At 51.6% G+C, this 24432-nt stretch overlaps 1 protein-coding gene across 6 annotated transcripts in view; it reads right to left on the bottom strand.

Moving 5' to 3' along the window:
- Cdh23 (cadherin related 23) overlaps nt 1-24432 on the bottom strand; it is a 402933-nt gene that overhangs the window by 220054 nt on the left and 158447 nt on the right. For all 6 annotated transcript variants that reach the window (XM_031347990.1, XM_031347992.1, XM_031348002.1 and 3 more), the window contains exons 8-9: nt 23046-23174; nt 15150-15228 (exon numbers count right to left, since the gene is read on the bottom strand). In XM_031347990.1, the coding sequence (XP_031203850.1) occupies nt 15150-15228; nt 23046-23174 (208 nt within the window). The remainder of the gene's footprint in view (nt 1-15149; nt 15229-23045; nt 23175-24432) is intronic.

Raw genomic sequence — 24432 nt, 5'->3', positions numbered from 1 at the left:
CTGTCTTGAAAAACCCCCTCAAAAAAATAAATAAATAAAAATAAAAAACAAAAAACAAAAACAAAAACAAAAAAACAAAACAAAAAAAAAATAGAAGGGCCACAGAGATGGCTCTGTTGGTTAAGGACATGCTGCTCAAGCAAGGGCCCTAGACCTGCATACCAGCCTGGTACAATGGTGCTGGACTGTAACCTCAGTACCAGAGGGACAGAGCCAGGTGGGTTCCTAGAGCTTCCTGGCTGGCCAGTTCAGTTCAGTTGGTGAATTCCTGGGTCTGTGAAAGAACTCAAAGTATAAAGTGGAAGCCAGGCACCACGGAGAACACCTCTAATCCCAGCCATCAGGAGGCACAGGCAAGCAGATCTCTGTGAGATCCAGGTCAACCTGGTCTACATAGTGAGCTCCGGGGCAGCTGGGACTACATCGTGAGGTCCCATCTCAGGAGGGTGGGGATAAGGTAATGAGTGACTGAGGAAGACACTTGACGTCAGCCTTGGGCCTCCACACACATGCATGCGGAGAGGGGAAGAGGAAACACTTGATGTCCCCATTCCTGACCTTTGGAGAAACAGCTATGAAGACAGGTTGCTGCGGGTGCCACTGAGGCTCTGATGTCCCTCTGCAAGTGTCCTACCAGCTCTCTGAGCACACCTAGTTTTTTCTGGTCTGGTCTGGAGAAGGGACAACCCCAACTCCTTGTCTACCAGGCGCTTCACCTCATCTTCTGCTCCTCCAAGTGTGGTCTGTCTCTGCCTTAGGCATCCCTCATTTATTTTGGCCCCTTCTTCCTAGGCCAGCCTTGCCACATAAGCTTCTGTCCCCCGGTCCCATCAGGGAGTGCCCGTACTTCACGTTCCTATAGTGGCTCCCGGACAATGGTCCTGTCCATATGAGGCTGGCATCCCAGAGTACTTGCTCTGTGACAGGCACAGCCCTAAGCACTTTACACATAGAGATGTGGCCCATAAGGGTCCCCATGAGTCCTTCCTAGTGTCCAGACCATGAAGGGCTTGGAGACCAAGGCTCTGCTTCCATGCTGGATTCCCAAGCCCCACTCTTTTGAGCTTCAGTCCTGTGTGTGTACAACCTATGTTACTCAATGTTTCCCTTTCAAGAATCACTTTAAAGGGGACTACATAAGGAAGTATCCCAAAGAGCCAACTGGTCAACCCTGCCAGAGGCAACTGGAAGACATGGGGCCCATGGTTTTCCTCTGTGGCTAAGAGCATGGGTTATCTCCTAAGGCCCAGCTGCCTCTGCTCTCTTAGCTCTAGAGCGATCTGAACCAAGGCTAAGAGGTGTTACAGACTTGAGCGCCCAACCAGACCTTCTCCTGAGCAGGACTGACAGAAATAGAAAGCGAAGGAAATCAAGATGAGAATAAACGGCTCACCACGCGTCAGAGTCATTTCACCCCCATGTGTCTGCTGTGAGCTCTGCCACTGGCCGTCAGCCCTTGGGAGTATGTATGTCACGGTTGGGGACTCAGCATCGGGTGCCACCAGTGTCCTTGCTAGGGCTACTTCCACCCTTGGCCTCTTCTGGTCTCAGGGAGGACTTCCTGTGGCCACACTGTAGATCCAGTACCTGGCAGCTCTCTGAGGCCTCTATGCATCACTGGGTCACACACCCAGGCAACTCTGTCCCCGAAGACTTCAGAGAAAGCAAATCTAAGACTTCAAACCCTCACTGCCAGATGTTCCTGCGATTCTCAACTAAATGGCCCTTGCTGACATTTAAGAATCAAGCCATCACTAGGGGGCGAGTCACCAGGCCTTTTAAAACACTTGACTACCAGCAGTATCATTACAAAGGGCACTTGTAGCTCAGGCTTCTGGGCTCCAGAGTGCATGAAATGTGTCACCAGCCTAGAGCTCTACAGTATGACGTTTTTATGTCCTTCTAGCAGGAAGGGTGGTAGGACCAGGAAGCTGGCCCACAGAGTCATTGGATCCCACCTGGTCTGTTTCCCTTGACAAACGCAGCCCCTTCAGGGGGCCCTAGGGTGGCGCACAGCCAGCAGAATGCAGGTGTTCCGGGAGAAATTCATTCTGTGCCAGTGTTTGCTCATGTCAATCAATGTCTGGAGGTATCTGCTGGGGAATCTCTGTCTCCAGATATTGGTCAAATATTTGAATGGGGAGCAGTGAGTTAATTGCCTTAGGCAGAGCACTTCACAGTGAGGGAGAGAAGGGCAATAGGCCTGGCAGGAGGCCTGGGGGCGGAGCCCAGATTCCCACAAGGGAAGGGTATTGGAGGCACAAGAAGGGTAGCCATGTTTGAAGAGCTGTGCAGGGCAGAGAGCTGGGGATAGCACCCAGTGCCCATCTGCTTTCAAAGCCAGTTCTACTCATTGCCCTGTACAATCCAGACTCAGTGTCTCCATCTGAAAATGGGAACAATAACCCCAACCCACCCCCTTGCCCCATGGGATCTGGGAGGACTCAAGGGTGAGGCAGGTGAACTTCGGCACCCAGGAAGTGTTAGCTATTGTTCTGCTGTTGCTACCCTTACTTAGGTTCACTCAAAGGTTTCCTAAGGTGAGTGAGTCCTAGCCTGCAAGAGAGGGCTAAGGCCGAGGAAAGTGCCTCCCCAAAATGGGTCTGCACTCTACCCTCTGACTGGCAGCACCTTCCTCCATCAGTCTCTCTATGCATAGACTGCTTTCCTCAGACCAGAAATACTCCTCGCAGAAGCCATGCTGCTGTAGGCTTCTGTGCTGGGTGAGTTGCCTGTGTGGCGGGTCCTTCCCAGGTCTGCCTTGGATGTATCAGGTGGGAGGTAACCATGGAGTTGAAGGAGAGACGTTTTCTCTTTCCCTCGATCCCTCTTTCTTTTCTAATGGCTCCAAAGCACAGGCTTGATATAGGAAAGAACTGGGCAGGGACAACAGCGTTGGTGGCCCTCTACAGAGGGGAAGGCTTTGGGTTGGGGGTACAAATGCTGCTTACATGGGGTCATAGCTCCCAGGGCTCTAAGCTGTGACTATATGGGGGCCAAGCTCCAAATGCAAAGTGTAGGAAGATGTCACCCCTATTTCTGCTCATGATTCACTGTGGCTTCAGAGTCACGTGGAGGCCAAAAATATAAGGCCATTCCAGTAACTTCTGACTGTAGGGCCAGTGAGTCACATCCTCACTAGGATCCTGCCCACCTAGCATAGCTATAGCCATTTTGTTCCATGCCTGCCAGCTATTTCATATTGTTGCTGTAATTATTGCCTCCAGTCATCAATGCAGAAAAATAACTTGACTCAGAGCAGGGTCATGCTGACCTCATACCCTGTTATGTTCTGTATGTTTTGAGGTTTGTTAATCTTAAGAAATTCTACAACTCTAAGCTTCACATAGGACCATCAAGTTAAAGGTCAAGCACTTCTAACATCTGCGTATGAGCTCACTGTGGGTTTTGTAGTTTTAGCCTTCATAAGCTGGCCCTGAGAAATGTCCAGGGCACAGCTTTGAGCTATTGCCCTGGTTGATCAGTCTTGGGGGGTGCATTCCATAAACCATCCCTGTTTAACTGAGATGGGTGTTTGTGTGGTTTGTGGGGTGACTCCAGGACCCCAACACTCCTCAAGCAGGGGGTCATCTGCCAGGGGAGGACTGGAACAAAAAACCATAGAATATACATACCTACCCACAGGTACTTCCAAAACTTTATGTGAAGATTTATAGAGAGCCAGAGATTTTTTTTTTTTTTTTTGAGACAAGGCATGGTGGTTCGAATATAATTACCCTCATTGGCTCAGAGGGAGTGTCACTATTGGGGGGGGGTGGCCTTGTAGAAGGAAGTGTATCACTGGGTGTGGACTTTGAGGTTTCAAATGCTCAAGCCAGGCCCAATGTCACTCTCTTCTTGTTGCCTTCAGGTCAAGATGTAGAACTCTCAGCTCCTCCTGCACCTTGCCTGCCTGAATGCTGCCATGCTTCCCACCTTGATGGCAATGGACTAAGTCTCTGAAACTGTCAGCCAGCCTCAATTAAAATGTTTGCCTTTGTAAGAGTTTCCATGGTCCTGGTGTCTCTTTACAGCAATAAAAACCTAACTAAGACATAGGGTCTCACTAGGTAGACCAGGCTGGCCTTGAACTCACAAGGATCTACTTATCTCTGCCTCCTGAGTGCTGGGATTAAAGGCATGCACCACCACTCCCAGCTGCTGCTGCTGCTGCTTCAGGAGTTTCATGTGTCCCAGGCTGGCCTGGAGCTCTCCCTGTAGTTGGGATTGACCGTGAACTTCTGATCCTCCTGCCTCCACCTCCCAAGAAGCAGCACAATGGCTGGAATTACTAGTGTGTCCCACTGTGCCTGGTTTATCCGGTCCTGGGGAAGGATCTCAGGGCTTTATGAATGCTAGGCCAGCACTCTGTCTGAGCCCCATCTCCAGTCCCTTCCCTCCAGCCTGAGGGGACTGCTTCTCATAGGTGTTCACCAACTAGACTGCCACTCGCTGATGCCATTGCTAATTCGTTTCATCAATACCTACTATGTATCAGGCACACACTGTACATGTTTGGGGAACTATTCCTGCGTTAACTCCCTTAGCCCTGAAAATATTCTCATCCGGGCTCTCAGTCTCTTCCCACCTCTGCTGAGCTGGAGGCACAGAGAGCAGCCATACTGGTCAAAGGCCTGGGATACTGGAGCCTAGGCTAGCTGGGGGTGAGACTACAGCTGTGGAATCCTCTCTCTCCCCAGGGGCCTGGCCCCCTGCAGTAGGCTCCTGATCAGTACTGATGCCACAAACGTGCTGCCAGCCACATAGGGGCAGGTGTCAACTCCTTTAGTTCCCCAGGGAAGCCATGAATCACAGATGTGCTGGGTAGGAGGCAGCTGACTGGCTGAAGGACTGGAACTCCATCTGGTAGCTTACCCTCCTGGCAGGGCACCCCAGGGATTCCTCTCCTGTAGCCCCATTCACATCCCCCTCTTGAGCCGGGGATTCAAGAACATCGATGGGGACTGGGGGGGGGGCGGGGCCTGGTGACTTGGGGCTTAATATCTTTGTAACCATATTGCAAAAGGGCAGGCCTAAGCGGGAGCCTTACGCTTAATCTTTCTCTTTTATTGCTTTCTCTCTTGTACGCTTTAACCTTGCACCAGGTATCAAGCTAGATAAATAAAAACTTTTATTTCAGATTAGCCCCAGCTGGGGGCTGCCTTGAAGGCTGAGCAGTTCATCCCAGGCATCTGATGAGAAGGGAGCTGAGAGCCAGGCTGGGTAGTGAGGCTCATCCCGAGTTCAAAGGCCTCTAGGGATATCAGATTGGAGACTGTTTCTGAGGCAGGGATCCGATTAATGTCTATGGCCGAGAAGTATGGAGGCAAATTGCCAGGACACAGGCTCCCTGCATGTCTGCGCCGCACCTGTTACCTGCCTCAGAGCGTCTCACCTACTGGGCCACACTGCCCTCGCTGCAATGTTCTTTACTAAATGGTGAGCTCACCAGGACAGTGACACCAACTCTGGATTCCAAGTTGGTCTCAGGGGCTGAGCATGGGACCAGTGGTTAATTGAATAAACGAATAAATCCTAACTTTCAGCCATGCACATAGACCACAGGCTGCACTATTTGCTTGGTGTCTAAGGCAAAAGGATGGGAGGTTTTGGAAGCAAAAATCTTTTGGGTTGAATCCTGAGCTACTGTGTGTGCGCTTAGATGGGCTTCATATGCTCCGCGCATCTTACTGTCTGTTTCTCTAGAAGGGCTCTGGCTAGCCACATGCTGGATGGATGAGAGACAATGCCATAGCCGAGGCAACATGTCCCTCATGTGCAGAGAGAGCCAGACAAGGTGGCCAAAGCAGTGTGGGTTAGAATAGCAAGACCCACACGTCTGCACAGATGGAATAATACGCAGCAGTGAGGATGAGCGAGCAACAGATGCCACACCAGCAAATGCGAGGCCTCTGATTGGAGCAGAGGATGCAGAAAACACAAGACTCTAAAAACATAAAAGTTCAAAGACAACTAAATCCGAATAATGTGTGATGTACCCGGATATGACATTCCCTCAAAGCAAGGGGATGAGAAAGGGGAGGATTGGAAGGTGTGGCCCATCTGATCTGGAGGAGGGAAAGTGGCCGCTGAGGGAGGACCACACAAGGGAAAGTGATGGCAGAGGGAGGACCACACAAGGGAAAGTGGCAGCTGAGGGAGGACCACACAAGGGAAAGTGATGGCAGAGGGAGGACCACACAAGGGAAAGTGATGGCAGAGGGAGGACCACACAAGGGAAAGTGATGGCTGAGGGAGGACCACACAAGGGAAAGTGGCCGCTGAGGGAGGACCACACAAGGGAAAGTGATGGCAGAGGGAGGACCACACAAGGGAAAGTGGCAGCTGAGGGAGGACCACACAGGTAGGCATGAGGTGTGAGTACCGATCTTGCTCTCACGAAGCTGCTGGGCCCTTGGGTGTCCACGCTACCATTAAATTGAAGAATGAACTGGGCAGAGGTGGCCCATGCCTTTAACCCTAGCACTTGGGAGGCAGAGGAAGCTGAATCTCTGGGAGTTTGTAGCCAGCCTGGTCTACAGAGTGAGTTCTAACACAGCCAGAGCTATATAATAGAGAGACCTTGTCTCAGGAATAAAAATAAAGTATGAAACAAAGCAGCCACATGGGAACCAATATTGACAACTTTAAGCAAAGAATTCTTCTTAGATCAATTCTGAGGTATGCCAAGTTAAGAGAGAGGAAAGAGAGAGAGAGAGAAGAGAGAGAGAGAGAGAGAGAGAGAGAGAGAGAGAGAGAGGCAAAGACAGAGACAGAGAGACAGAGACAGAGAGACAGAGAGAGACACAGAGAGAGAACCTAAATGATATGTGGTATCTACTTTATGATCCTCCCAAGACCCAAGAGGTCTAGGAAATGCATTCAAAGATGAGGGCAAAAGCCCAATGAGGCAAAGGAGAAACCCAAGCAGACTGCTATGGGGGGTGGGTGGAGAATGTGAGGGTTCCCATGTTCCACCACTGTAACCCACCTTAGCCAGGACTGGGTCGGAAGAGAAGTAGCTCCCATCCTGAGCTGTCAAATTAAAGGATCCATGACATCATTTCTGTCTACTGAGGCAAGTAGACTCAAGAGCCAGCAGGGGAGAGATCTAAGGATGTGTCCATAGGGGAGCAGGCACCTGGGAGGCCACCCCCCCCCGGTAGGTGCTTCTCCTGCCTGAGATGAGAGGTACGAGGAAGAGGGGGTGGAGGAAGGAGAGTCTCAGATTGTCTTTGCCATGAAACCTCTGTAAAATCCCCCCTGACTTGTGGAATGCACAGGAAAGAGACAAATGGCAGACTGCAGTTTCCTGGCTAGGAACTCCTGGGCCCCACGTAAGGGCAAGGAGGAACGTGCCTATGCAGGTGGCAGAAGGTGCCACCACGGTGATGCATAGAGCACCACAGAAGGGGTTCCTGGCAGAACAGTGGTCCTGAGAAGGGAGGGGGAGGGCTCAGGGGAAGCAGCGTGCAGACTTTCGGGGTTCACCTGAAGGACTGGATTACATCGTGACACCATGTCCTCATTTTGGTACTGGGGAGGCAGAAAACTGTGAATAACACTCAGGGTGCTTAGCTCATTCAGTTCGCCGCTGCCAACTCAGGGGCTGCGTCCCCTAAATACTGTCTAGGAAAGAGAGCCAGGGAATGCTGATATGCTGAGCCTTGGACAGCACACAGCAGCACATTCCCTGCACCTGTGGCTAGAGAGAGACACAGAACCTCTCGATAGATAGCAGCTGGCAAGGCAGAAAAGCCCCAGATGCCAATCGTGGCACTGGGCTCAGCTGGTGATGTCTGCCTCGGTGAGGGATGGGGTGTTCTGGTGCAGGTGCTCATGTGGGTCTAGGGTGGGCACTCACAGAACAGAGACAAGCAGATCTGCGAACCTTAAGGTGTTCAGCTTAGGCCTCTAACTCCACCAGGACTCAGAGACCTGGCTCAGTGGTGTGTGTGTATGTGTGTGTGTGTGTGTGTGTGTGTGTGTGTGTGTGTGTGTGTGTTTCCCTTTCTTTCCTTGTAGTTTCTATTTTCAGGTCGTCATTAGGGCCTGCTCACATCTACAGACCTTACTTTGGAGGGGCTATGAGGAGCAACTACAGCAACCTATTAAGGGGCTATCTATATTCATGTCTTCCTCTTCTCACCCATATGACAAACCATCTTGTGAGCCCTAGTCTCTCCAGCCAGCCATAACCAGGAACCCAGTTTTTCCTTCATGCCCTCCACCAACAGCCCTGTTACCTCTTTCTGATCTGCCTTCCATGTCCCCTTGGCTAAGTCTCCACACAGGTCAGCTACATGATAGGCCTGAAGTCTAGGGCTTCCAGGTACCCACAGCACTATCACACAAGTCAGAGGCTGGGTGTGCGCCCTCCAGATCTCCAAAGTAATTCTACTTCTGAGCTTTCTCTCCCTAGAGGGAGGAGAAGCCACAGCAGATTAATCATAAGGGCTTTGATGTGTGTTGCTGGATGGTCTCCCAGGATGGCTGACCCAGCAGGCCGTGGCCAGGGGCCTGATGTACTTGCTGTTGTATGTGTGTGTGGGTTCCCACAAGTCTGACTATAAATAATTATTTCCACTCCCCCCCCCCAATGTGTAGGCACATACACTTGCACAGGTGCACTAGCTCTCCCTCCTAAACGGTGTATTTTCAAAAGTCTCACCTAATGGCAAACCTAGGAATGGTACCTAACTGCCTTCCACCACTGTGCGTGTCCTGTCCCCTGTGTGGCCTTGCACAGGAGGCCGACATGCTCTAAGGTGAAGGGTGATGGGCTAGAGCCAGCCACGCTTCTTATTTAGCCTCTATTCGAGACTAGCACTTCCTAAGCAAATGTCCGCTCTCAACATTCCCCACCCAGCCCCGGCTCCACCCCATGATTCCCCGGTGACCCTTGTTCCTAATTACCTCCCTGATGGGCCACTTCAATGCCACACATACATATATGTGACTCACACATAAAAAGAATTAGGATACTTTTCGCCCTTCTACATGGGAAACGTCACATCCTCAGTGGAGCCATCACCTGTACAGGAAGGCATGTAGAGGCTCACATGGCGAGGTACAGCACCATCAGCGTCTCTTGCCCGGGGTGGGGCTCTGGAGTTGTGCATTTCCAGCAATTTCTTGGGTGATATCAATGCTGTTGTCACAGAAGTCGGGTGTTCTCTGGAGCCCAGTGCAATGCCTGCTCTGTCCCTTGGTAGCTGTGCAAGGTGGGCACACTTGTTTTTCTCTGTCTAGACATGGATAAATGTTTCTGCTGCATTACTCTTAGGAAGGAGAACTCATGGTCAAGCTAGGCCGGGCCTGGCTCATGCAAGTTGGAGTCCCATCTCCTCAGTCTTGGGTGTGTGTGTGTGTGCACAGACGTCAGATGCTAAAAGAGATTCCGCCTCTTCCTAGAGAGGACCAAGGGGAGGCCTGGATGGATAAGCAATGGAAAGCTCTAAGGGTGGGCTTGCCAACAAAATCTATATGTCCCAAATGGTCACAGGCCTGCTGTTGTAGGGAGAGGCTCCAAGAAGGACCGTCTCAGTCAGCAGGTACTTATCAGCAAAGGATGCTCTGCCCAAGGAGACCAAAGGATCCACATGGCCTCATTCTCAGAGATCCAGGGGGCTGGGACCTAGTCCTGTAGTGCCTGGAACATCATCAGGCACAGGGTGGGAACCTGGGCAGCTCCATGCCTAGCAGGCTCCCTGGTGATGCTGGTCCAAGGACCTCAGTTTGAAAGCTTCCCCAGCTGACTCCCTACGTGGGAAGAGACCAATAGGAGGGTAGAGGTCTGGCCCTTGCAGGGAGAGGCAGTCAGGATAGAATCCAGCTGGTGGACTGTCTTCGTTAGGGTTTACTATTGCTGTGATGACACACCATGACAAATGTAAGATGGGGAGGGAAGGGTTAATCTGGCTTACACTTCCACATCAGTGCTCATCACCAAAGGAAGTCAGGACAGGAGCTCAAGCAGGGCAGGAACCTGGAGGCAGGAGCTGATGCAGAGGCCATGAAGGGATGCTGCTTACTGGCTTGCTCAGCCTGCCTTCCTTCTCTCTCTCTCTCTCTCTCTCTCTCTTTCTCTCTCTCTCTTTCTCTCTCTCTCTCTCTCCTTCCTTCCTTCCTTCTTTCCTTGCTTTCTTAAAGATTTTATATAAGTACACCATAGCTGTCCTCAGACACACCAGAAGAGGGCATAGGATCCCATTACAGATGGTTGTGAGTCACCATGTGGTTGCTGGGAATTGGACTCAGGACCTCAGAAAAAGCAGTCAGTGTCCTTAACCCCCTGAGCCCTCAGCCTGCTTTCTTATAGGACCCAGGACCACCAGCCTAGGGATTGCACCACCCACAGTGGGCTGGGCCCTCCCACATCAATCACCAATTAAGAAAATGCCCTACAGGCTCACCTGTGGCCCTACCTTACAGATGCACTTCCATGATGCTAGCCAGCACAGTGGACCTTAGATCTATTGGAATAAGGCCTTCGCCAGCATCCGGTTGTGAGGTCAACAGAGGCCATTCTAGTGATGCATCTTGTTGGGCAGAGGAAAAGGGGAACAGCTGGCATGGGGTGAGGGCCAACTAGATGTCACGGGCTGTAGATGACTACCAAGTGGCAGTCACTTTACAGGACGGTCAAACCAGTTTTGCTCAACTTTGTAGAGGTTTGATGGACAAATCAAAGTTAAATATGGTCAAGATGTGCCACAAGGCGCTTTGATAGATGCACACACTGTCTCAGCGGCACACTGTGGTGGACAGTCTCCAGGACTTATTCTGATGAATCACCTTCTTAACGGCACCTTCCCATGCCCCCAACCTCGCCACCTCACCACCTCAGAGAACAGCCTTCTCTTCTCTGTCACTAGAAGTTCTTCCTTATCGGGATTTCACACATAAGGCACAACATGTGGGGTTTGTCTTTGGGGATCTGACTTATTATTGCTAGCACAGTAAACGTGAGGCTCTCACTTCGATTTTTCATGGACTCACGTCTCACCCGGCCAGGGGAGAAAGGCGTCTTTTGGGTGAAAATAGCATCTGGCATTGAATCGTGAACTTCCTCTGCCCAGGGCTCTAAAGGTTTGTTTCTGGCGAAGGTTAGGGAGCTAGGAGTATGGAGTATGGCTTTAGTGGTGGAGCACCTGCCTAGCATGGGCAAGGACCCGGATTCCACCCCCATCATTGAAAAGAGAGGAAAACATGAATGATTGTAGAGCAATCTCAAACTCCTTCCCGGCTGACGCCCCCTGGCTATCAGTCACTGGGTCCTGGGAGCTTCCTGGCCCTCCTCTTACTCTCTGTTCTGCCTTGTACCATGACTGCTGGCTAGGGCTGCCACAGCCTCTGGGTGGGACATTGTAGAGTCCTTCCTGTCAGTCTGCTTGCTTCAGCCTGCTCTTCCCCAAATCACTAGCCCCACTCTCAACATACTGAGTATCCCAAGCTCACGCACAGCTTTGTCCTTCTGTTGAAGCCACAATGGCCCTCCGATGCTCTCAGGACCCAGATTGACCACCCACACATCACACAGCTGACCTCGCTGTCTCCTTACAACCCCGGGTGCTCTTTGCTCAGCCACAGAGTCACTGTGAGTGACAGATGTGTCAGACTCCCCTGACTCTGCCCATCATGCTAATCCCCATTCATGATCTCCATTCCTGATCCCCATTCATGATCCACGATGCATGCCAGCTTTGATGGCCAAGCCTTAGGCAAGGTTCCCACTCCGAATGGTTGGGTGTGCTGTATCTCACAGAATTCTCGGTATCTCACAGAATTCTCGCTTCTTCTTACAAAGGAAAGTTGAGGGAGTCCCCCTGGGGAGCCCCCCAGCTCACTCATGCTGGTATGGAGCCCTACCTATAAAGATGCAGCTCAGCCTCTGCCCTCTCCTCACTGCCCCTGCATCCTGCTTAGTTACCATGGACATCTTTGCAGTCCCTGTGCAGCTGTAGGTCCACCTTTCTGGCAAAACGGCAGCTTCCTGTGATGGAGATGGTACCTGGACCCCACCCTCCCAGGACATCATTCCTGACCTAACAGCCCTTGACCAACTATAGTGGGTGGAGAGAGAGTGCTTCCTGTCTCTGTGAGCACCTGCTGTGGGATCCTTGCTCCACTGACTGACCCACCGCTGGTTTGCTTGGCTTGCTTGGTCCTCGCAGTACCCAGCCGGGCATGGTCCACATCTAGAACTAAGTTCAGGGAAGGCGCACATCAGAGCAGGGTCTTCTGTAGCAATCTGAGCCCAACTGCAACTTAAATCTAAAACTGAACACTGAGTTTGAAGCTGGACTGTGGACAAAACAGAAGAGGGGAAATGCTACTAGCATCTTAGCACACAGCCAATGGGACACACTGATACTGATTCTTGCCCCACGCCCGGATAGAACCTGGAGCCTCATACAAGCTAAGCCTGTGGACTCTTATCGAGCTTGCTCCAGCCCTATATGCCGCATGGACTGTACTTTGCCATTGAGAAAGGCCAGGAGACAAGTGCTCCGTAGCCTTGGGGGCTGCTGTACTGGCCAGCCTGCCTGGAGACGCATGAAGGATAGTGGCCCCCCGTTCAGTGCTTTTCCATATCTTGAAATGAATCAGCTTCAAGGATCCCTCTCTGACAATTACTAGTCAATCCTTAGTGTTTTATGGTTGTCCCAGAGCCATCGGGACACATAAGGATTCTCTTCTCGTTTTCTAAATTTTATTTTATTTTTTTTGTACTTTTCCTCTCTCCCTCCATTTTGCTTTATTTATTTATTTATTTATTTATTTATTTTGGTTTTTCGAGACAGGGTTTTTCTGTGTAGCCCTGGCTGTCCTGGTACTCACTGTGTAGACCAGGCTGGCCTCGAACTCAGAAATCCGCCTGCCTCTGCCTCCAAAGTGCTGGGATTAAAGGCATGCTCCACCACTGCCTGGCCTATTTTTTATTGTTTTATTTTATTTTTGCAACAGGGTCTCACGTGACCCAGGCAAACCTCAAACTCACCCACTGATGACCTCAACCTTTCTGGTCCTTCCTCCTCCACCAGCCAAGTGCTGGTTTGACGGGTGGGCACCACCAGGGCCAGTTTTACATAGCACTGGAATACTAAGCAAGCATTCGGCCAAAAAATTACATCTACAACCCCAGGATTTTTAACCGCTTCTTATAGGTAAGCACCGTCAAGCCTGCAGCAGGTCAAACATCCTTTGGAAATAACCCTGTCAGGAAGCAAAGCAGGCCCTCACACCCGCGGCGCTCTGCACGGGGTAGGCAGAGCACTCCTTGAAGTAGGACTGTTTGTATTAAGAGGAGGACAAGGCTAGGGAGTGGCCAGTCAGACTTCAGGCTGAGACAGGAGCCTATGAAGGCCCTCGTCATAGCCTGGTGTGGAGAGGGCGATGTTACTCCTGCCCGGGGTGGCAGGCACACGGGGAAGATGGGCCCGTGCCAAGTCCTTTGCGGGGAAAGAACCTTGTCATTCACCAGGCTCAGCGCAGCTGTGTGGGGCTGAGAACAAATTGATAGAGATGGAGCCATAACTTACCACCGAAGGCCTCTTCGCTCTTGGCAAAACAGAAGGATCATTAGTAGTGGGGTGAGCAATCATGGGCAGATATAAATCCTCTCGCTTGTGGCTGATAAACAGCCCAGAGGGGACAGGGCCTCAGATCCGGACAGGTTAACTGCACATGCCTGGTCTTAGCTTGGGCCTCTGTGCCTCTGGTGGGCCTTGCCACATAAAGACAGAGCCTCTACCATCACCCAGACTGCTGAGGTCTAATCCGAGGCTCAGGTCGCAACACCGGTAGTCTCCCCAGGGACCTGAGAATGATGATCATTCCATGAGTGTACATCAAGGTCTATGCTGGGCTGGATCCTGGCCTGGACACCAGAAAGGATCCTGAACACGGTAGGAGGCATCTGAGGGATTCAGGGGTCCAAGGTGCCAATTCCTACCGATGTTCAGTGCAGATTGGCTGCATCAGCTCTGCCCTGGGGCTCTCTGGGCTCACAACGTAATAGGAGTCTTGTATGTAACTATAGGTGGCCTGAGGCCCGCAACACTTACTCCTGGCTTTCTGTGATCCTAGAGATGTGAGGGGCGCTCCCAACTGCTGCAGCTACCGTCTTGTCAGCTGCTGGTGGTATTGTCAAGAACAGATGCTTACAAAGTGTTCTCCACGCGTTAGCTCTTCACATGAGTAAGTCATGTGGTCCATAAACCACCTTGATGCCAGCATTCTTCCTGTCCCCAATGCATGAGTGACAAGCGAGAGACCTAGCCAACGCAGCCGGCTCAGGAGAACCCCCCTTCTCCCCTGCTGCCTGTGCCTTTCTTCCCTGTTGGGAAACGCTCCAACCATATCACTCTCTTTTCTTGGGGTCTGGACTGGGGGGTGGCCTGACGTCCTCTTCCTCATCTGGCTGGCTTGCCTGGATACACCAGGCTGACTCTTCAGAGACCGAATGTTGAGCGAGGGATGCTATGAGCAGGTGCGTGTGGTGCGGGAGCAGAGCCACGTTTCTAAGTGGGGACAGTTGAGCCCCTGGACAGCCCCTCTGAGCTTCTGTGGGTCCATCTATGGGTGAGACACAAGCTGGGCATCCCCTCAATCATCACTATCTATTTAGTCAGTCACATTCTGCATGGCCAAGGGATCTACTGGTGGGGAGCGGTCGGAGGTGCCTCCCGCAGTGACATTCTGGTGCTGCCTGACCGCCTGTTAGCTTGAAGTGTGACTAGAACATGAAATCAGACAGCAGCAGCACTAGTTGTTCCAAAGTGATGTAAAAATTGCCACCTTTTCACCAAATAAGAAGAGAAACCCTGGAGCCCTGCAGGAAGTTAGCTAAGGGTCGAAGCATTTCAGGCTCGGAGCCCCAGAAGGCCCACAGCTTCAGACCTTAAGACACACATTCCTGTTCCCTGGGCCCCCAGACACCATGGCCTTTTAACCCAGTCCCTCCATCTTATATCCATTTGTCTCCTTCCTTAGCAAGGACCTTCCCTGGAGGCAGGTCTCAAATGACATTCCAAGTAGTCCACAGCTCTTTGAGGCAGAGCCACCAGCAGCCACTCTCTTACGCTGCATCCAACAACAACGCAGCAACATTGGCATCCATCAAAACAAGGCAGACTTTGGCTTACCTGAGACAATAGTGTAGCCAATCCCTCGGGGCCGTCCCTTATCCTGGTCCACAGCAGTGATCACCCGCACAGTTGTGCCCTGGTTTGGAGAGAGAGGGGACTTGAGTTCAGTCACCAGGACCCAGGCAGCTATCTTTCTTTGTGGGTGTCCTAGCACCCCAGTTTCCCTCCCTAGCCTACATCCCAACTGCAAGGCTTGCCCAGGAAGTGTGTACCACTCCGCATTGTTCCTACCCTTTCCCCGTGACACTGATGGTCTAGTATGGACCCAAGCAAGGGGTCAAGGACAGACAGACAGCTGCTGTACACATCTGGGGGAGATGAGATGGAGACATGAATAGGACAAATTGGGTATCCATCCAGCCCACCGGGAGAAGCCTAGAAAGGGGCATCCAGATGGTACCACTTAGGGTGGATTGTGAGGATTTAGTAGGAGTTTTTCAAGGAGAGCAAATAAAAGGGAAGGGACCCTAGGGAGAGAATACAATGCAGGCCAGGGTTCAGCTGTGTGAGCTTCTAAGGAAGAAACGCTGGTAAGTAACCATCAAAGGATGGCAGTTTGTTGAATGAATAAACAAACAGATCCAGGGAAGACATTGACATCGCCATCAGGAGACCACGGCTTGCTCAGATGTCCTTTGCCAGGAGCTTCCACTTTGCTCTCCAGGCTCCATGACATCACACCACTGCACATGTCAAGCTGCCTCTGCTCGCCTTGCACATGAGGGTTCAGGTCCTAGTACTGTGGTTCTCAACCTGTGGGTCTAGACCCTTTTGGGGGAGGTCACATGATCCTTTCACAGAAGTCTCCTGGACCATCCGAGGGCACAGATATTTATGTCATAGTTCACAACAGTAGCAAAGTCGCAGTCACGACGTAGCAATGGAAATAATTTTATGGTTGGGGTGTCACCGCCATACGAGGATTGCGGCTTTAAAAGGTTGCAGTGTGACGAAGGTTGCGGACGATGCCCTGGTAGTTTTCCCTGGGAGAAGGAGAGCAGGCAGGCCCTGCCTCCGTCTTTGGCGGGGCGGGGAGTTCAGTACTCTCCTAGCACTCACAAGACTGAGAGGGGCTCCTGTGGTCTTCTCTGTTTCTCATCTACCTTAGGACAGTTCTCTGCCTCAGGGTCAAGAACATCGCTCTAAGTCCCACCCCGCCCCCAGTCTGTCTGTGGAGACACAGCAGGAGCCACAGCCTCCTTTCCCAGACTGCACTGCTCTTCCCAGAAGCCCTTTCACTTTCCCTTAGCTTAGAATGCAGAAGATGGAACGCCTCAAAGCTCCCTGAGGGAACGTGGGAATATCTCAGGATATACGCAGAGACCAGGCCATATGGCAAGCAGGCCCGGCCTCTTCGTTGTCCTCTCCTCCGGGGATCCTGGTTGGCTCCTCTGGGCTTGTTAAGAAGCTGGACAAACAGGCCATGTAAAGAACCAACTGACCACCAGGCGGTGGTGGCACACGCCTTTAATCCCAGCATTTGGGAGGCAGAGGGAGGTGGATTTCTGAGTTTGAGGCCAGCCTGGTCTACAGAGTGAGTTCCAGGACAGCTAGGGCTACACAGAGAAACCCTGTCTCGAAAAAACAAAGCACAAAAACAACAACAAAAGAACCAACTGACCACACCGTAAAGCACATCTTTCCTGGCACAGATGCTTGCTGAAACGATGGCCCAGTGTTCTCCGGTACCCCAGCCTCTTGATGTCCTATGACCTAGCTCCCTTCCCACAGATGAAGAAACAGAGGCGGGAGGTCCCAAAGCTGGGAGTAAGGGAACCGGCTTAAGGGAACAGGAAGCCGGGAGCACATTTAAATGCTAAGGCTCTGATGTTCCTGTCCACCAGGCGCTGTGGTCGCTGCAGGGTTCCGCTATCATAACGCGAATGTCATTTCCCAATGTCACTGCTCTGTGGCAAGAACTATTCTAAGCACTGGTTCCCGTGGAATTTGGAAGTGCCTACTTGCCAGCCATCCCTGGAGAGGCCATGTGTTCTAGACTGATCGGGGGCCAAGGGGAGTCACATGGGAGAGCAGTCACCTTGTCCTCCCAAGCTTCCTCTCACGGAGCATGGAGAGCCCCTGACTCAGGTCCATGAAAGCCACAGGGAAGCACAACTTTAGACTCAAAGGGCCTACACAGCTTTCCCCCATTACCCCACTAGAGGCTCTTTTGGGGGCAGATGCTCGTCTAAGCATTCACTATCTATCAGGGAAGACCTGGTCTGACCTCCAGCAGGAGGTCCTGGGGGTATAATAACTCTCCCCAGGTTTCAGCTTCCATGACAGGCTTTCTAGACACGGGGGTAGCTCCATTCTGCCTGGGGAGCTACATGTATCCTACAAGAGGCTTTCTGAGCTGCCCCTGGGCTGCTAAAGCAGGGACCCACCTACCAGGATGACTGAGCGTGGAAGTCACTAGAACTCCAGGGTTGAGTGACTAAACAATCCACTTAAGGGACAGATGTGTATGCCTTGCTATATCCCAGGTAGGTTATGCTGGGCTCAAGGGGACAGGCTAAGGGAGCTATGCTGGGCTGTCCAGAGCAGTCTGTGACCTAAGAGCCCTCAGTCCTGGGAGCCCTGTGGATTCCGCGCCCTCATGCATTCATAGCTAGGTCGGGGAACTCACCAGATGCTAGCTGGCTCTATGGGACACGAGGATAAGGGGCCCCCTCTCCCAGCCAAAGTTGGAGCCGAGCCTCTGCCGAACAAGCTCTGCCAGGCTCCCAGTCAGGTTTGGGGTTTCATCTCTTTTTGGGTAAATAAATCCACTTTTAATAAAACTCTGAGCTTTTAATACAAGTGCAGACAGAAGGCCTGGAAACGTTATGAGAAGGAATTAACAAGGAGGTATGGGGGCTCCTGGGAGCCCACGGCTCTTGTTTCAGAGTCTCAGTGATTATATTTTCAATATACTGCAACTTATTTCCAAAGGCGAGGAATGAGGAGGAAGTGTAGCCAGCCAGCACAGAGCTGGGCCTCCAAAGACGAGTCCACGCTTGCAGCGTGTGGCTCTGTGGGTAGTGAGGCTCCCAGGGGCATGAGCAGGAGAGCGAGAGGGAGACCCTTCTCCAGCTAGAGGGCTGAAGACAGGCCCCTGCTGGGGGAGTCTTGCCCTCTTCAGGCACTCATGTTGTGGGGAGGAGATGACCTTCTGGGAAACAAGGCTCTACTCAGAGAAGTGACAGGTGCACAGTCCTGCAAGGTCCTGCAGGACTCCTTGTGACAGGAAGAGAAGAAGAGAGGCAGTTAGGGGGTTGATTTCTGTAAGTCTGGACCTCTCGGTTGTTGTTTTTCTATCTGTAAAATGGGTATAACAGGCTCTACTGTCCAGCAACTGATATATACACCCACACATGAACACACACACACACACACACACACATTCCCTCTCCCCTCACCCCATACAAGGAAATATAACTGACACTATAAAGCTGGGCCCTAGAGTTGCTGCATGATCTTGTGAAACTTTAGTGCTTGGTCTGTAAGAAATGCATACATTTCTTTCTTTTTTAAAAAGGGATTTATTGCTGGGCAGTCAGTGGTGGCGCACACCTCTAATCCCAGCACTTGGGAGGCAGAGGCAGGCAGATTTCTGAGTTTGAGGCCAGTCTGGTCTACAGAATGAGTTCCAGGACAGCCAGAGCTATACAGAGAAACCCTGTCTCAAAATAATAATAATAATAATAATAATAATAATAATAATAATAATAATAATAATAATGGATTTATTTATTTCATGTATGTGAGTACACTGTCGCTCTCTTCAGACACACCAGAAGAAGGCATCAAATCCCATTACAGATGGTTGTGAGCCACCATGTGGTTACTGGGAATTGAACTCAGAACCTCTGGAAGAGCAGTTAGAGTACTGAGCCATCTCTCCGGCCCGTATGCATACATTTCTAAACATCTTCAGCTAGTTTGGATCCTCGGCATCCCACTCTGATAGGTTCCTCTCCCAAGCTAAGGAGCTCTGCCTACATTTGAACAGCGGGGACCCTATGGGGAAGAGCCAGGTAAGTGAACATCCCCTGGGTGCCAACCATGTGCTGGGCATGATGATGGATACACGGAGATTCTCCTAACCCTTCCCCCTGCAAGGAGGACACATTCTTGGAGCTTTCGGGAATTTGTTGAAGCTCATAAGGTATGGTGAGTAAGCAGGGTGCTTGTAACTGGGGAATGGAAGGTTGAGCCTGGAATAAGCCCGTCATTCTAACAGAGACTGGAAGACCAGGACTCTGCCTGGTGGGCAGGAACTGGGATACAACCCGGGACTTCACTAGAAGGAACCATGTTTCTGGACCAGACTGGACTGTCCCAGACCTCAGGGACTACTCCCTATTGCATTCTCTGTAAGCTTAGCTGGGACATCCCAGCCCTCATTTCCCTGCCACGATTAAGGACTTGAAAGGTGACAGGTGACATGCAGTTTGCTTTGGAGGTTTGGGGGGGGGACATTACTAAGGTGGGGGCTACTGGGGACTTCCAACGAGAGCTGCCACAGCAGATTCTGAGGCAGAAAATCCTATTTCTCAGTCCTTAATTCCAGTCAATTCCAGTCAAAGGGCTGATAGGCATCACCGGCAGTAATTTGTGCAGCCTGTCCTCTCCTTTCACCTTCTGTCGGCCCCTCGCTGACGGGCAGGCCGACATGCTGCTGTTCGAGTGAGGAAATTAAAATTTGATGCAATAATCCCAAATAAGAAGGATTTTATTAGGTAATATATACACTTTAGATGAAGCTTGCTAGCCTGATACACTGATAGAGAGAGGCATACATGCTGGGAGCCACAGATAAAGAGGGGGGAGCCAGGAGGGCGGGACAGGGTCTTGACAGGGCCCCCAGGAACAGCACAGATAGGGCTGGGCATGAGGGATGCCTGGGTCCTCCCATCCTGGGCTACCGAACAGGCCATGCTGCATCTCAACCCTGACCCAGCTAAGGAACGAGCGTGTGAAATCAGCGAGTCACACTAAAGGAACATGGAGATCCAGATCAAGGCATGGAAACTGATTAGCAGCCTGGAGACGTCGGGCCTGGAACATGCGGGAATTGGCTTGGAGGGGATGGGAAAGCAGGGATTCCTTTTCCAGTGGGGGAGCTAAGAGAAGCGGATGCACAAAGGGGCTATGGGGCTGGTCAGTGCCTAGAAGAGGCTGGATCCCAACTTACTGCTTGGTCTGTCTTCCTCAACTGCACTGCACCCCTTGTAAATGTGCCTACCCTGCCCCCCAGAACATGGGCGCAGGAGCTCCTCAGGAACTCGCCAGACCATGGATAGCATGAATACACAACGAAATGCTAAGATCTCTGAGCTAAGGGAAGAAAGTCATACGAAATGCGGCAGAGGGGCCACAGGATGACTGAGTGTGAGGGCAGACTCACTCAAAAATGGTCTGGTCCACGGAATCCTCTAGAAAAAGATGTGGTGTACTTAGCCCAGGACAGTATGTACAGAGCACTTAATACTTATCTGGGAGATAGGTAGGAGGCCGAAATACTGAATGAGTGCCTGGGGGAGACCCTGATACCTGACGTGAACACCTGCGCAAGTTACAAAGGCATCACCATGAGGACTCAGAGGAAGCTCAAATACATGGTCTTGTGACTATCACATGAAGCAGGGCTGAAAATCTCACCCCATAGGTAATGGACCCACCGAGTCACCAGCCACCACAGTTTGATGTCTATGAGAAAGGGGCCTCTCTAGAAGCCCCTACCCTGCCCTGTTTTCCAGGGAATGTGTAGGTAGCCAAGCGAGGGCTTTTCAGAGCTCCTCTGGTGACCTAACCAACAAGATGCCAGTACCCAACAATCAAGGTAGTCTTAAACATAGTCTCTACACTCTTGGATACAGAGTGTTGGGAGGCCCAAGAGGACCCTGGGGGCTACTCAGGGATTCAAAGCAGTCTGTACTCCTATGTGAACATTCCATGAGACTGGAATTGATGGATACGTTGTTTAGCTTGGAAGTCAGCTGTACTACAGCGGGGAGGGGTGGCTAACTCTGAGATGAGTGGGGGATGAGCTAGGGAGTGGTCTCTAGGAAAGGAGGGAGGGAGCTGGGACAGGTGGACTCTGGGTTGGTGACCAGAACAAGGACAAGGATGACCTGAATGGCAGAGTCACAAGAGGGCTGGTATGACCAGAGCCTGTGTTCATTCATTCATTCATTCATCCCATAGAAACGCTCAACAGCACACCACACCCATCAAAGACTGCCCCTGCTGAAACCACGATCCCAGGCAAGCACAATACTGGCAGATAGATGCTAGTCAGGTTCCTGTGAGTGCTGAGGATGCAGAAGGAGGAGCCAAGGTCCGGAGACGGGTGGCAGGCCTGAAATTGCCTGAAAATGGCAGTCAGGTCTGGATTGAGGCTGAGACACAGGCCTGGCACAGCTGGGGCTGGCAGCAGGAAGGAAGGGGAAGTCACTTGATGTGGGTGAGCTGAGGCTTCCAAAGCTGGGGACAGATATGCCATGCCCAGAAAGGGGAAGCTGGGAGCAGTGAGCCTGAGATGGCTCTGTCTGTCCTCCACGCAGCTTCGGACACCCGCAGTAGTAAGAAAACGGTATCTTGCTTATGAGAGTCTTCATTTCCATACCTGGCCCTCAAAGCGAGAGAACAAGCACCAGATCCACAGCTTTCATACCGGGATATCTGTGGTCAGAACAAAGGTAGCATCCAAACAGAACCAGGCTCCCCCAGTCTGAGCTGGCTTAGGAACTCTGTCCACACCCACCTCTCCCCATGCTTGGGGCTTTGAGTAATGCAGGGGTAAGGTGAGGCTCTGAACATCTCCAGTCTGCGGAGGTAACGGGGGTGGTAGGGTGTCCTCCAGCTTTCCCTCGGAGGTAAGCCCTTTCTTTCCCTTCACAAACAAGATGCGCGTTGAAGCGTCTGTCTGTCTGAGGATGCGCCCTGTTCTCCAGCGTCATCAGGCCTTAGCAGGCATTCTACTACAGTCTGTACAAAGTGACCTGGTTGCCAAGCCAGTGTCACCCACTCATAGTTTATCCAGGGTCCTGTGGGGGTAGACCATGACCTATTTTGTCCTGTGAGACCTTCTCCCAGTCACAGCCCATTTGACCAGGTACAGCTGTGGGTTGTGGGACCCTAGGCCCTGTGGGTTGTGACCTCTTTGGGGATCCAAAGACCCTTTCACAGGGTTGCATATCAGATATATACATTACAATTCCTAACAGTAGCAAGACGAAGAATGAAGTAGCAATGAAGATAATCTTAGGGTCGGGGGTCAGCATGCCATGAGGCACTGTGTTAAAGGCTTGCAGCATCAGGAAGGTTGAGAACCACAGCTCTAAAGGAATCAAAAGATAAGCTGATGATGTGTGATGTCAATAAAAAAAAAATCATGCAGCTTTCTTGAAACCTGAACTTGAGACCCACCCTCTCCCCAAAGGAGAAGTCATTAGAGAGGGCAGATGGGTCTGTGAGCTCCCAGGAACACTTTGGGCCTGAGAGAGAGGTCTCGGAACAGGAAGAAAGAAAGCTGTGTCATTGTGCATGGCACACATGGCCAACGGAGGCAGCAGGTCTGTGGAGGGCACAACTCGGCAACATGGATGTTTGGCTGAGCTTAGTTAGGTCCGCCACCATCCCCAGCACGGGCTAGGGTACGCACGGGCTAGGGTACGCACGGGCTAGGGTACGCACGGGCTAGGGTACGCACGGGCATCTGTCTTCCTGTTCGGGAATCCTTCTAAATCAGTTCCCGTATAATCAGTCACACTTTTCCTCTCTGCCCCATGGTAATTTCCAGGGAGTGGGAGAGACAAGGAAGATAGTGTGACCTGTAAAGTACCTGGGGTTTGTTTCCACTGTCCCTCCCAGGGACTCCGGGCAGGGAGTAGGGGCAGGGCTTACCGGAGGAGAGTGTTCGTAGATGTTGGTGCTGTAGGGCAGGTTGATGAAGATAGGATCCATGTCTTGCACGTCTGTGATGATGATGGCCAGGTTGGCCAACGTAGACAGAGGTCTGGTCTTGTCTTGATCCTAGGGAGACGCACAGAGAGAACAGGAGCACACAGCATCGGGTTAGAAGGATGCTGTGAACATACACGCATACATACATAGGGCTGTGGTATGTGACCTCTGTATACACACACACACACACACACACACACGCATAAACCCTTACACTCCCGCAAAGAGGCCCAACAGCACTAAGGCTCTTTGGTATTCCTGAGATGTTCAAGAAAATGGAAACAGGGGAGCCTGGTGGTGCTACAAGAGAGGTTTGGTCTGAGGCTGATCTGTTGGCCCCAGGGCCGTGGGCTATGGACTAGATCTCCTGAATGTGTGTATGGGGGGAAGGGGTTAGGGTTGGGGGAGCAACAAGCTTGGATGTGAAAAGAGCTGTTCTTAGCACATTTGTTGTGTTCTAAGGCCATTGCCCCCCATCCCGGGACAGAGGGTGCTAAGCGGGGCAGGGGACGGGTGGCCTGCAGGAGACTTTTCTCTGTGTGCTGTGTCTGCTAGCCAAGTAATTTCCAATCAAACCAGGAGGGGGAGCTCCAGGGCCTGTGCCATTTGAGGGCCTCCAGGAAGCAGTGTGCCCTTGGGAAACAGGGTGGGCAATACAGAGCCATTATACTTAGAAACCTGGTCCTAGGAAGCCCCACTAAGAAAGGGATACCAAAGTCTGTGTTCTAAGTCCCTAAATGCTCAGGGACCGAGGTCTGTGTAATAGCCCAGTGCAACCAGATAGCAAGAGCCATGACAACAAGGACTGTCAGGTCCTAGGGAGGCCCTACCCCACTCACTGTCACAGGCTAGGCTTTCAGGTGGTTTAACAGAGACAGAGTGAGACACAGACAGACAGACAGACAGACAGACGGACGGACATTATCTGTAGTCACACTGCTAAGGAGGTTCCCAGAACCCAAGCACAGGTCATTTACACATGAAACACCTGCCTTTAACCCTGTTTAAGTAAAGACATGGCTTGCCTAGCCTTCAGTTCCTCACAAGCAGCTATTGTCAAAGGCCTGGCTGCATGCTGGAGACCTATAGACTCATGGCTCTAGGGCATGGTGGCCAGAGCCTAGGACTCGGAGTCAGACAACCGGGCTTTGGGTTCTTACTTCCCCACTACTAATTGACTGTGGGAGTCTCAATGTTAACATCCATAAAATGGGCTAAATTTTCCTTCCCTGACTCACCTTGCAGTTCCCTGGGGTTGGGCAGGAGGCTTAGCACAGTGGACACTCCTTGGTGGGGAAGCATTACCATGTTATGGGGCGGGGGGGGG

This window comes from Mastomys coucha, unplaced genomic scaffold, assembly GCF_008632895.1.
Source record: "Mastomys coucha isolate ucsf_1 unplaced genomic scaffold, UCSF_Mcou_1 pScaffold3, whole genome shotgun sequence".
NCBI lineage: Eukaryota > Metazoa > Chordata > Mammalia > Rodentia > Muridae > Mastomys > Mastomys coucha.
The sequence above is the reverse complement of the archived record's forward strand: the minus strand, read 5'-3'. Positions and strand labels throughout refer to the sequence as shown.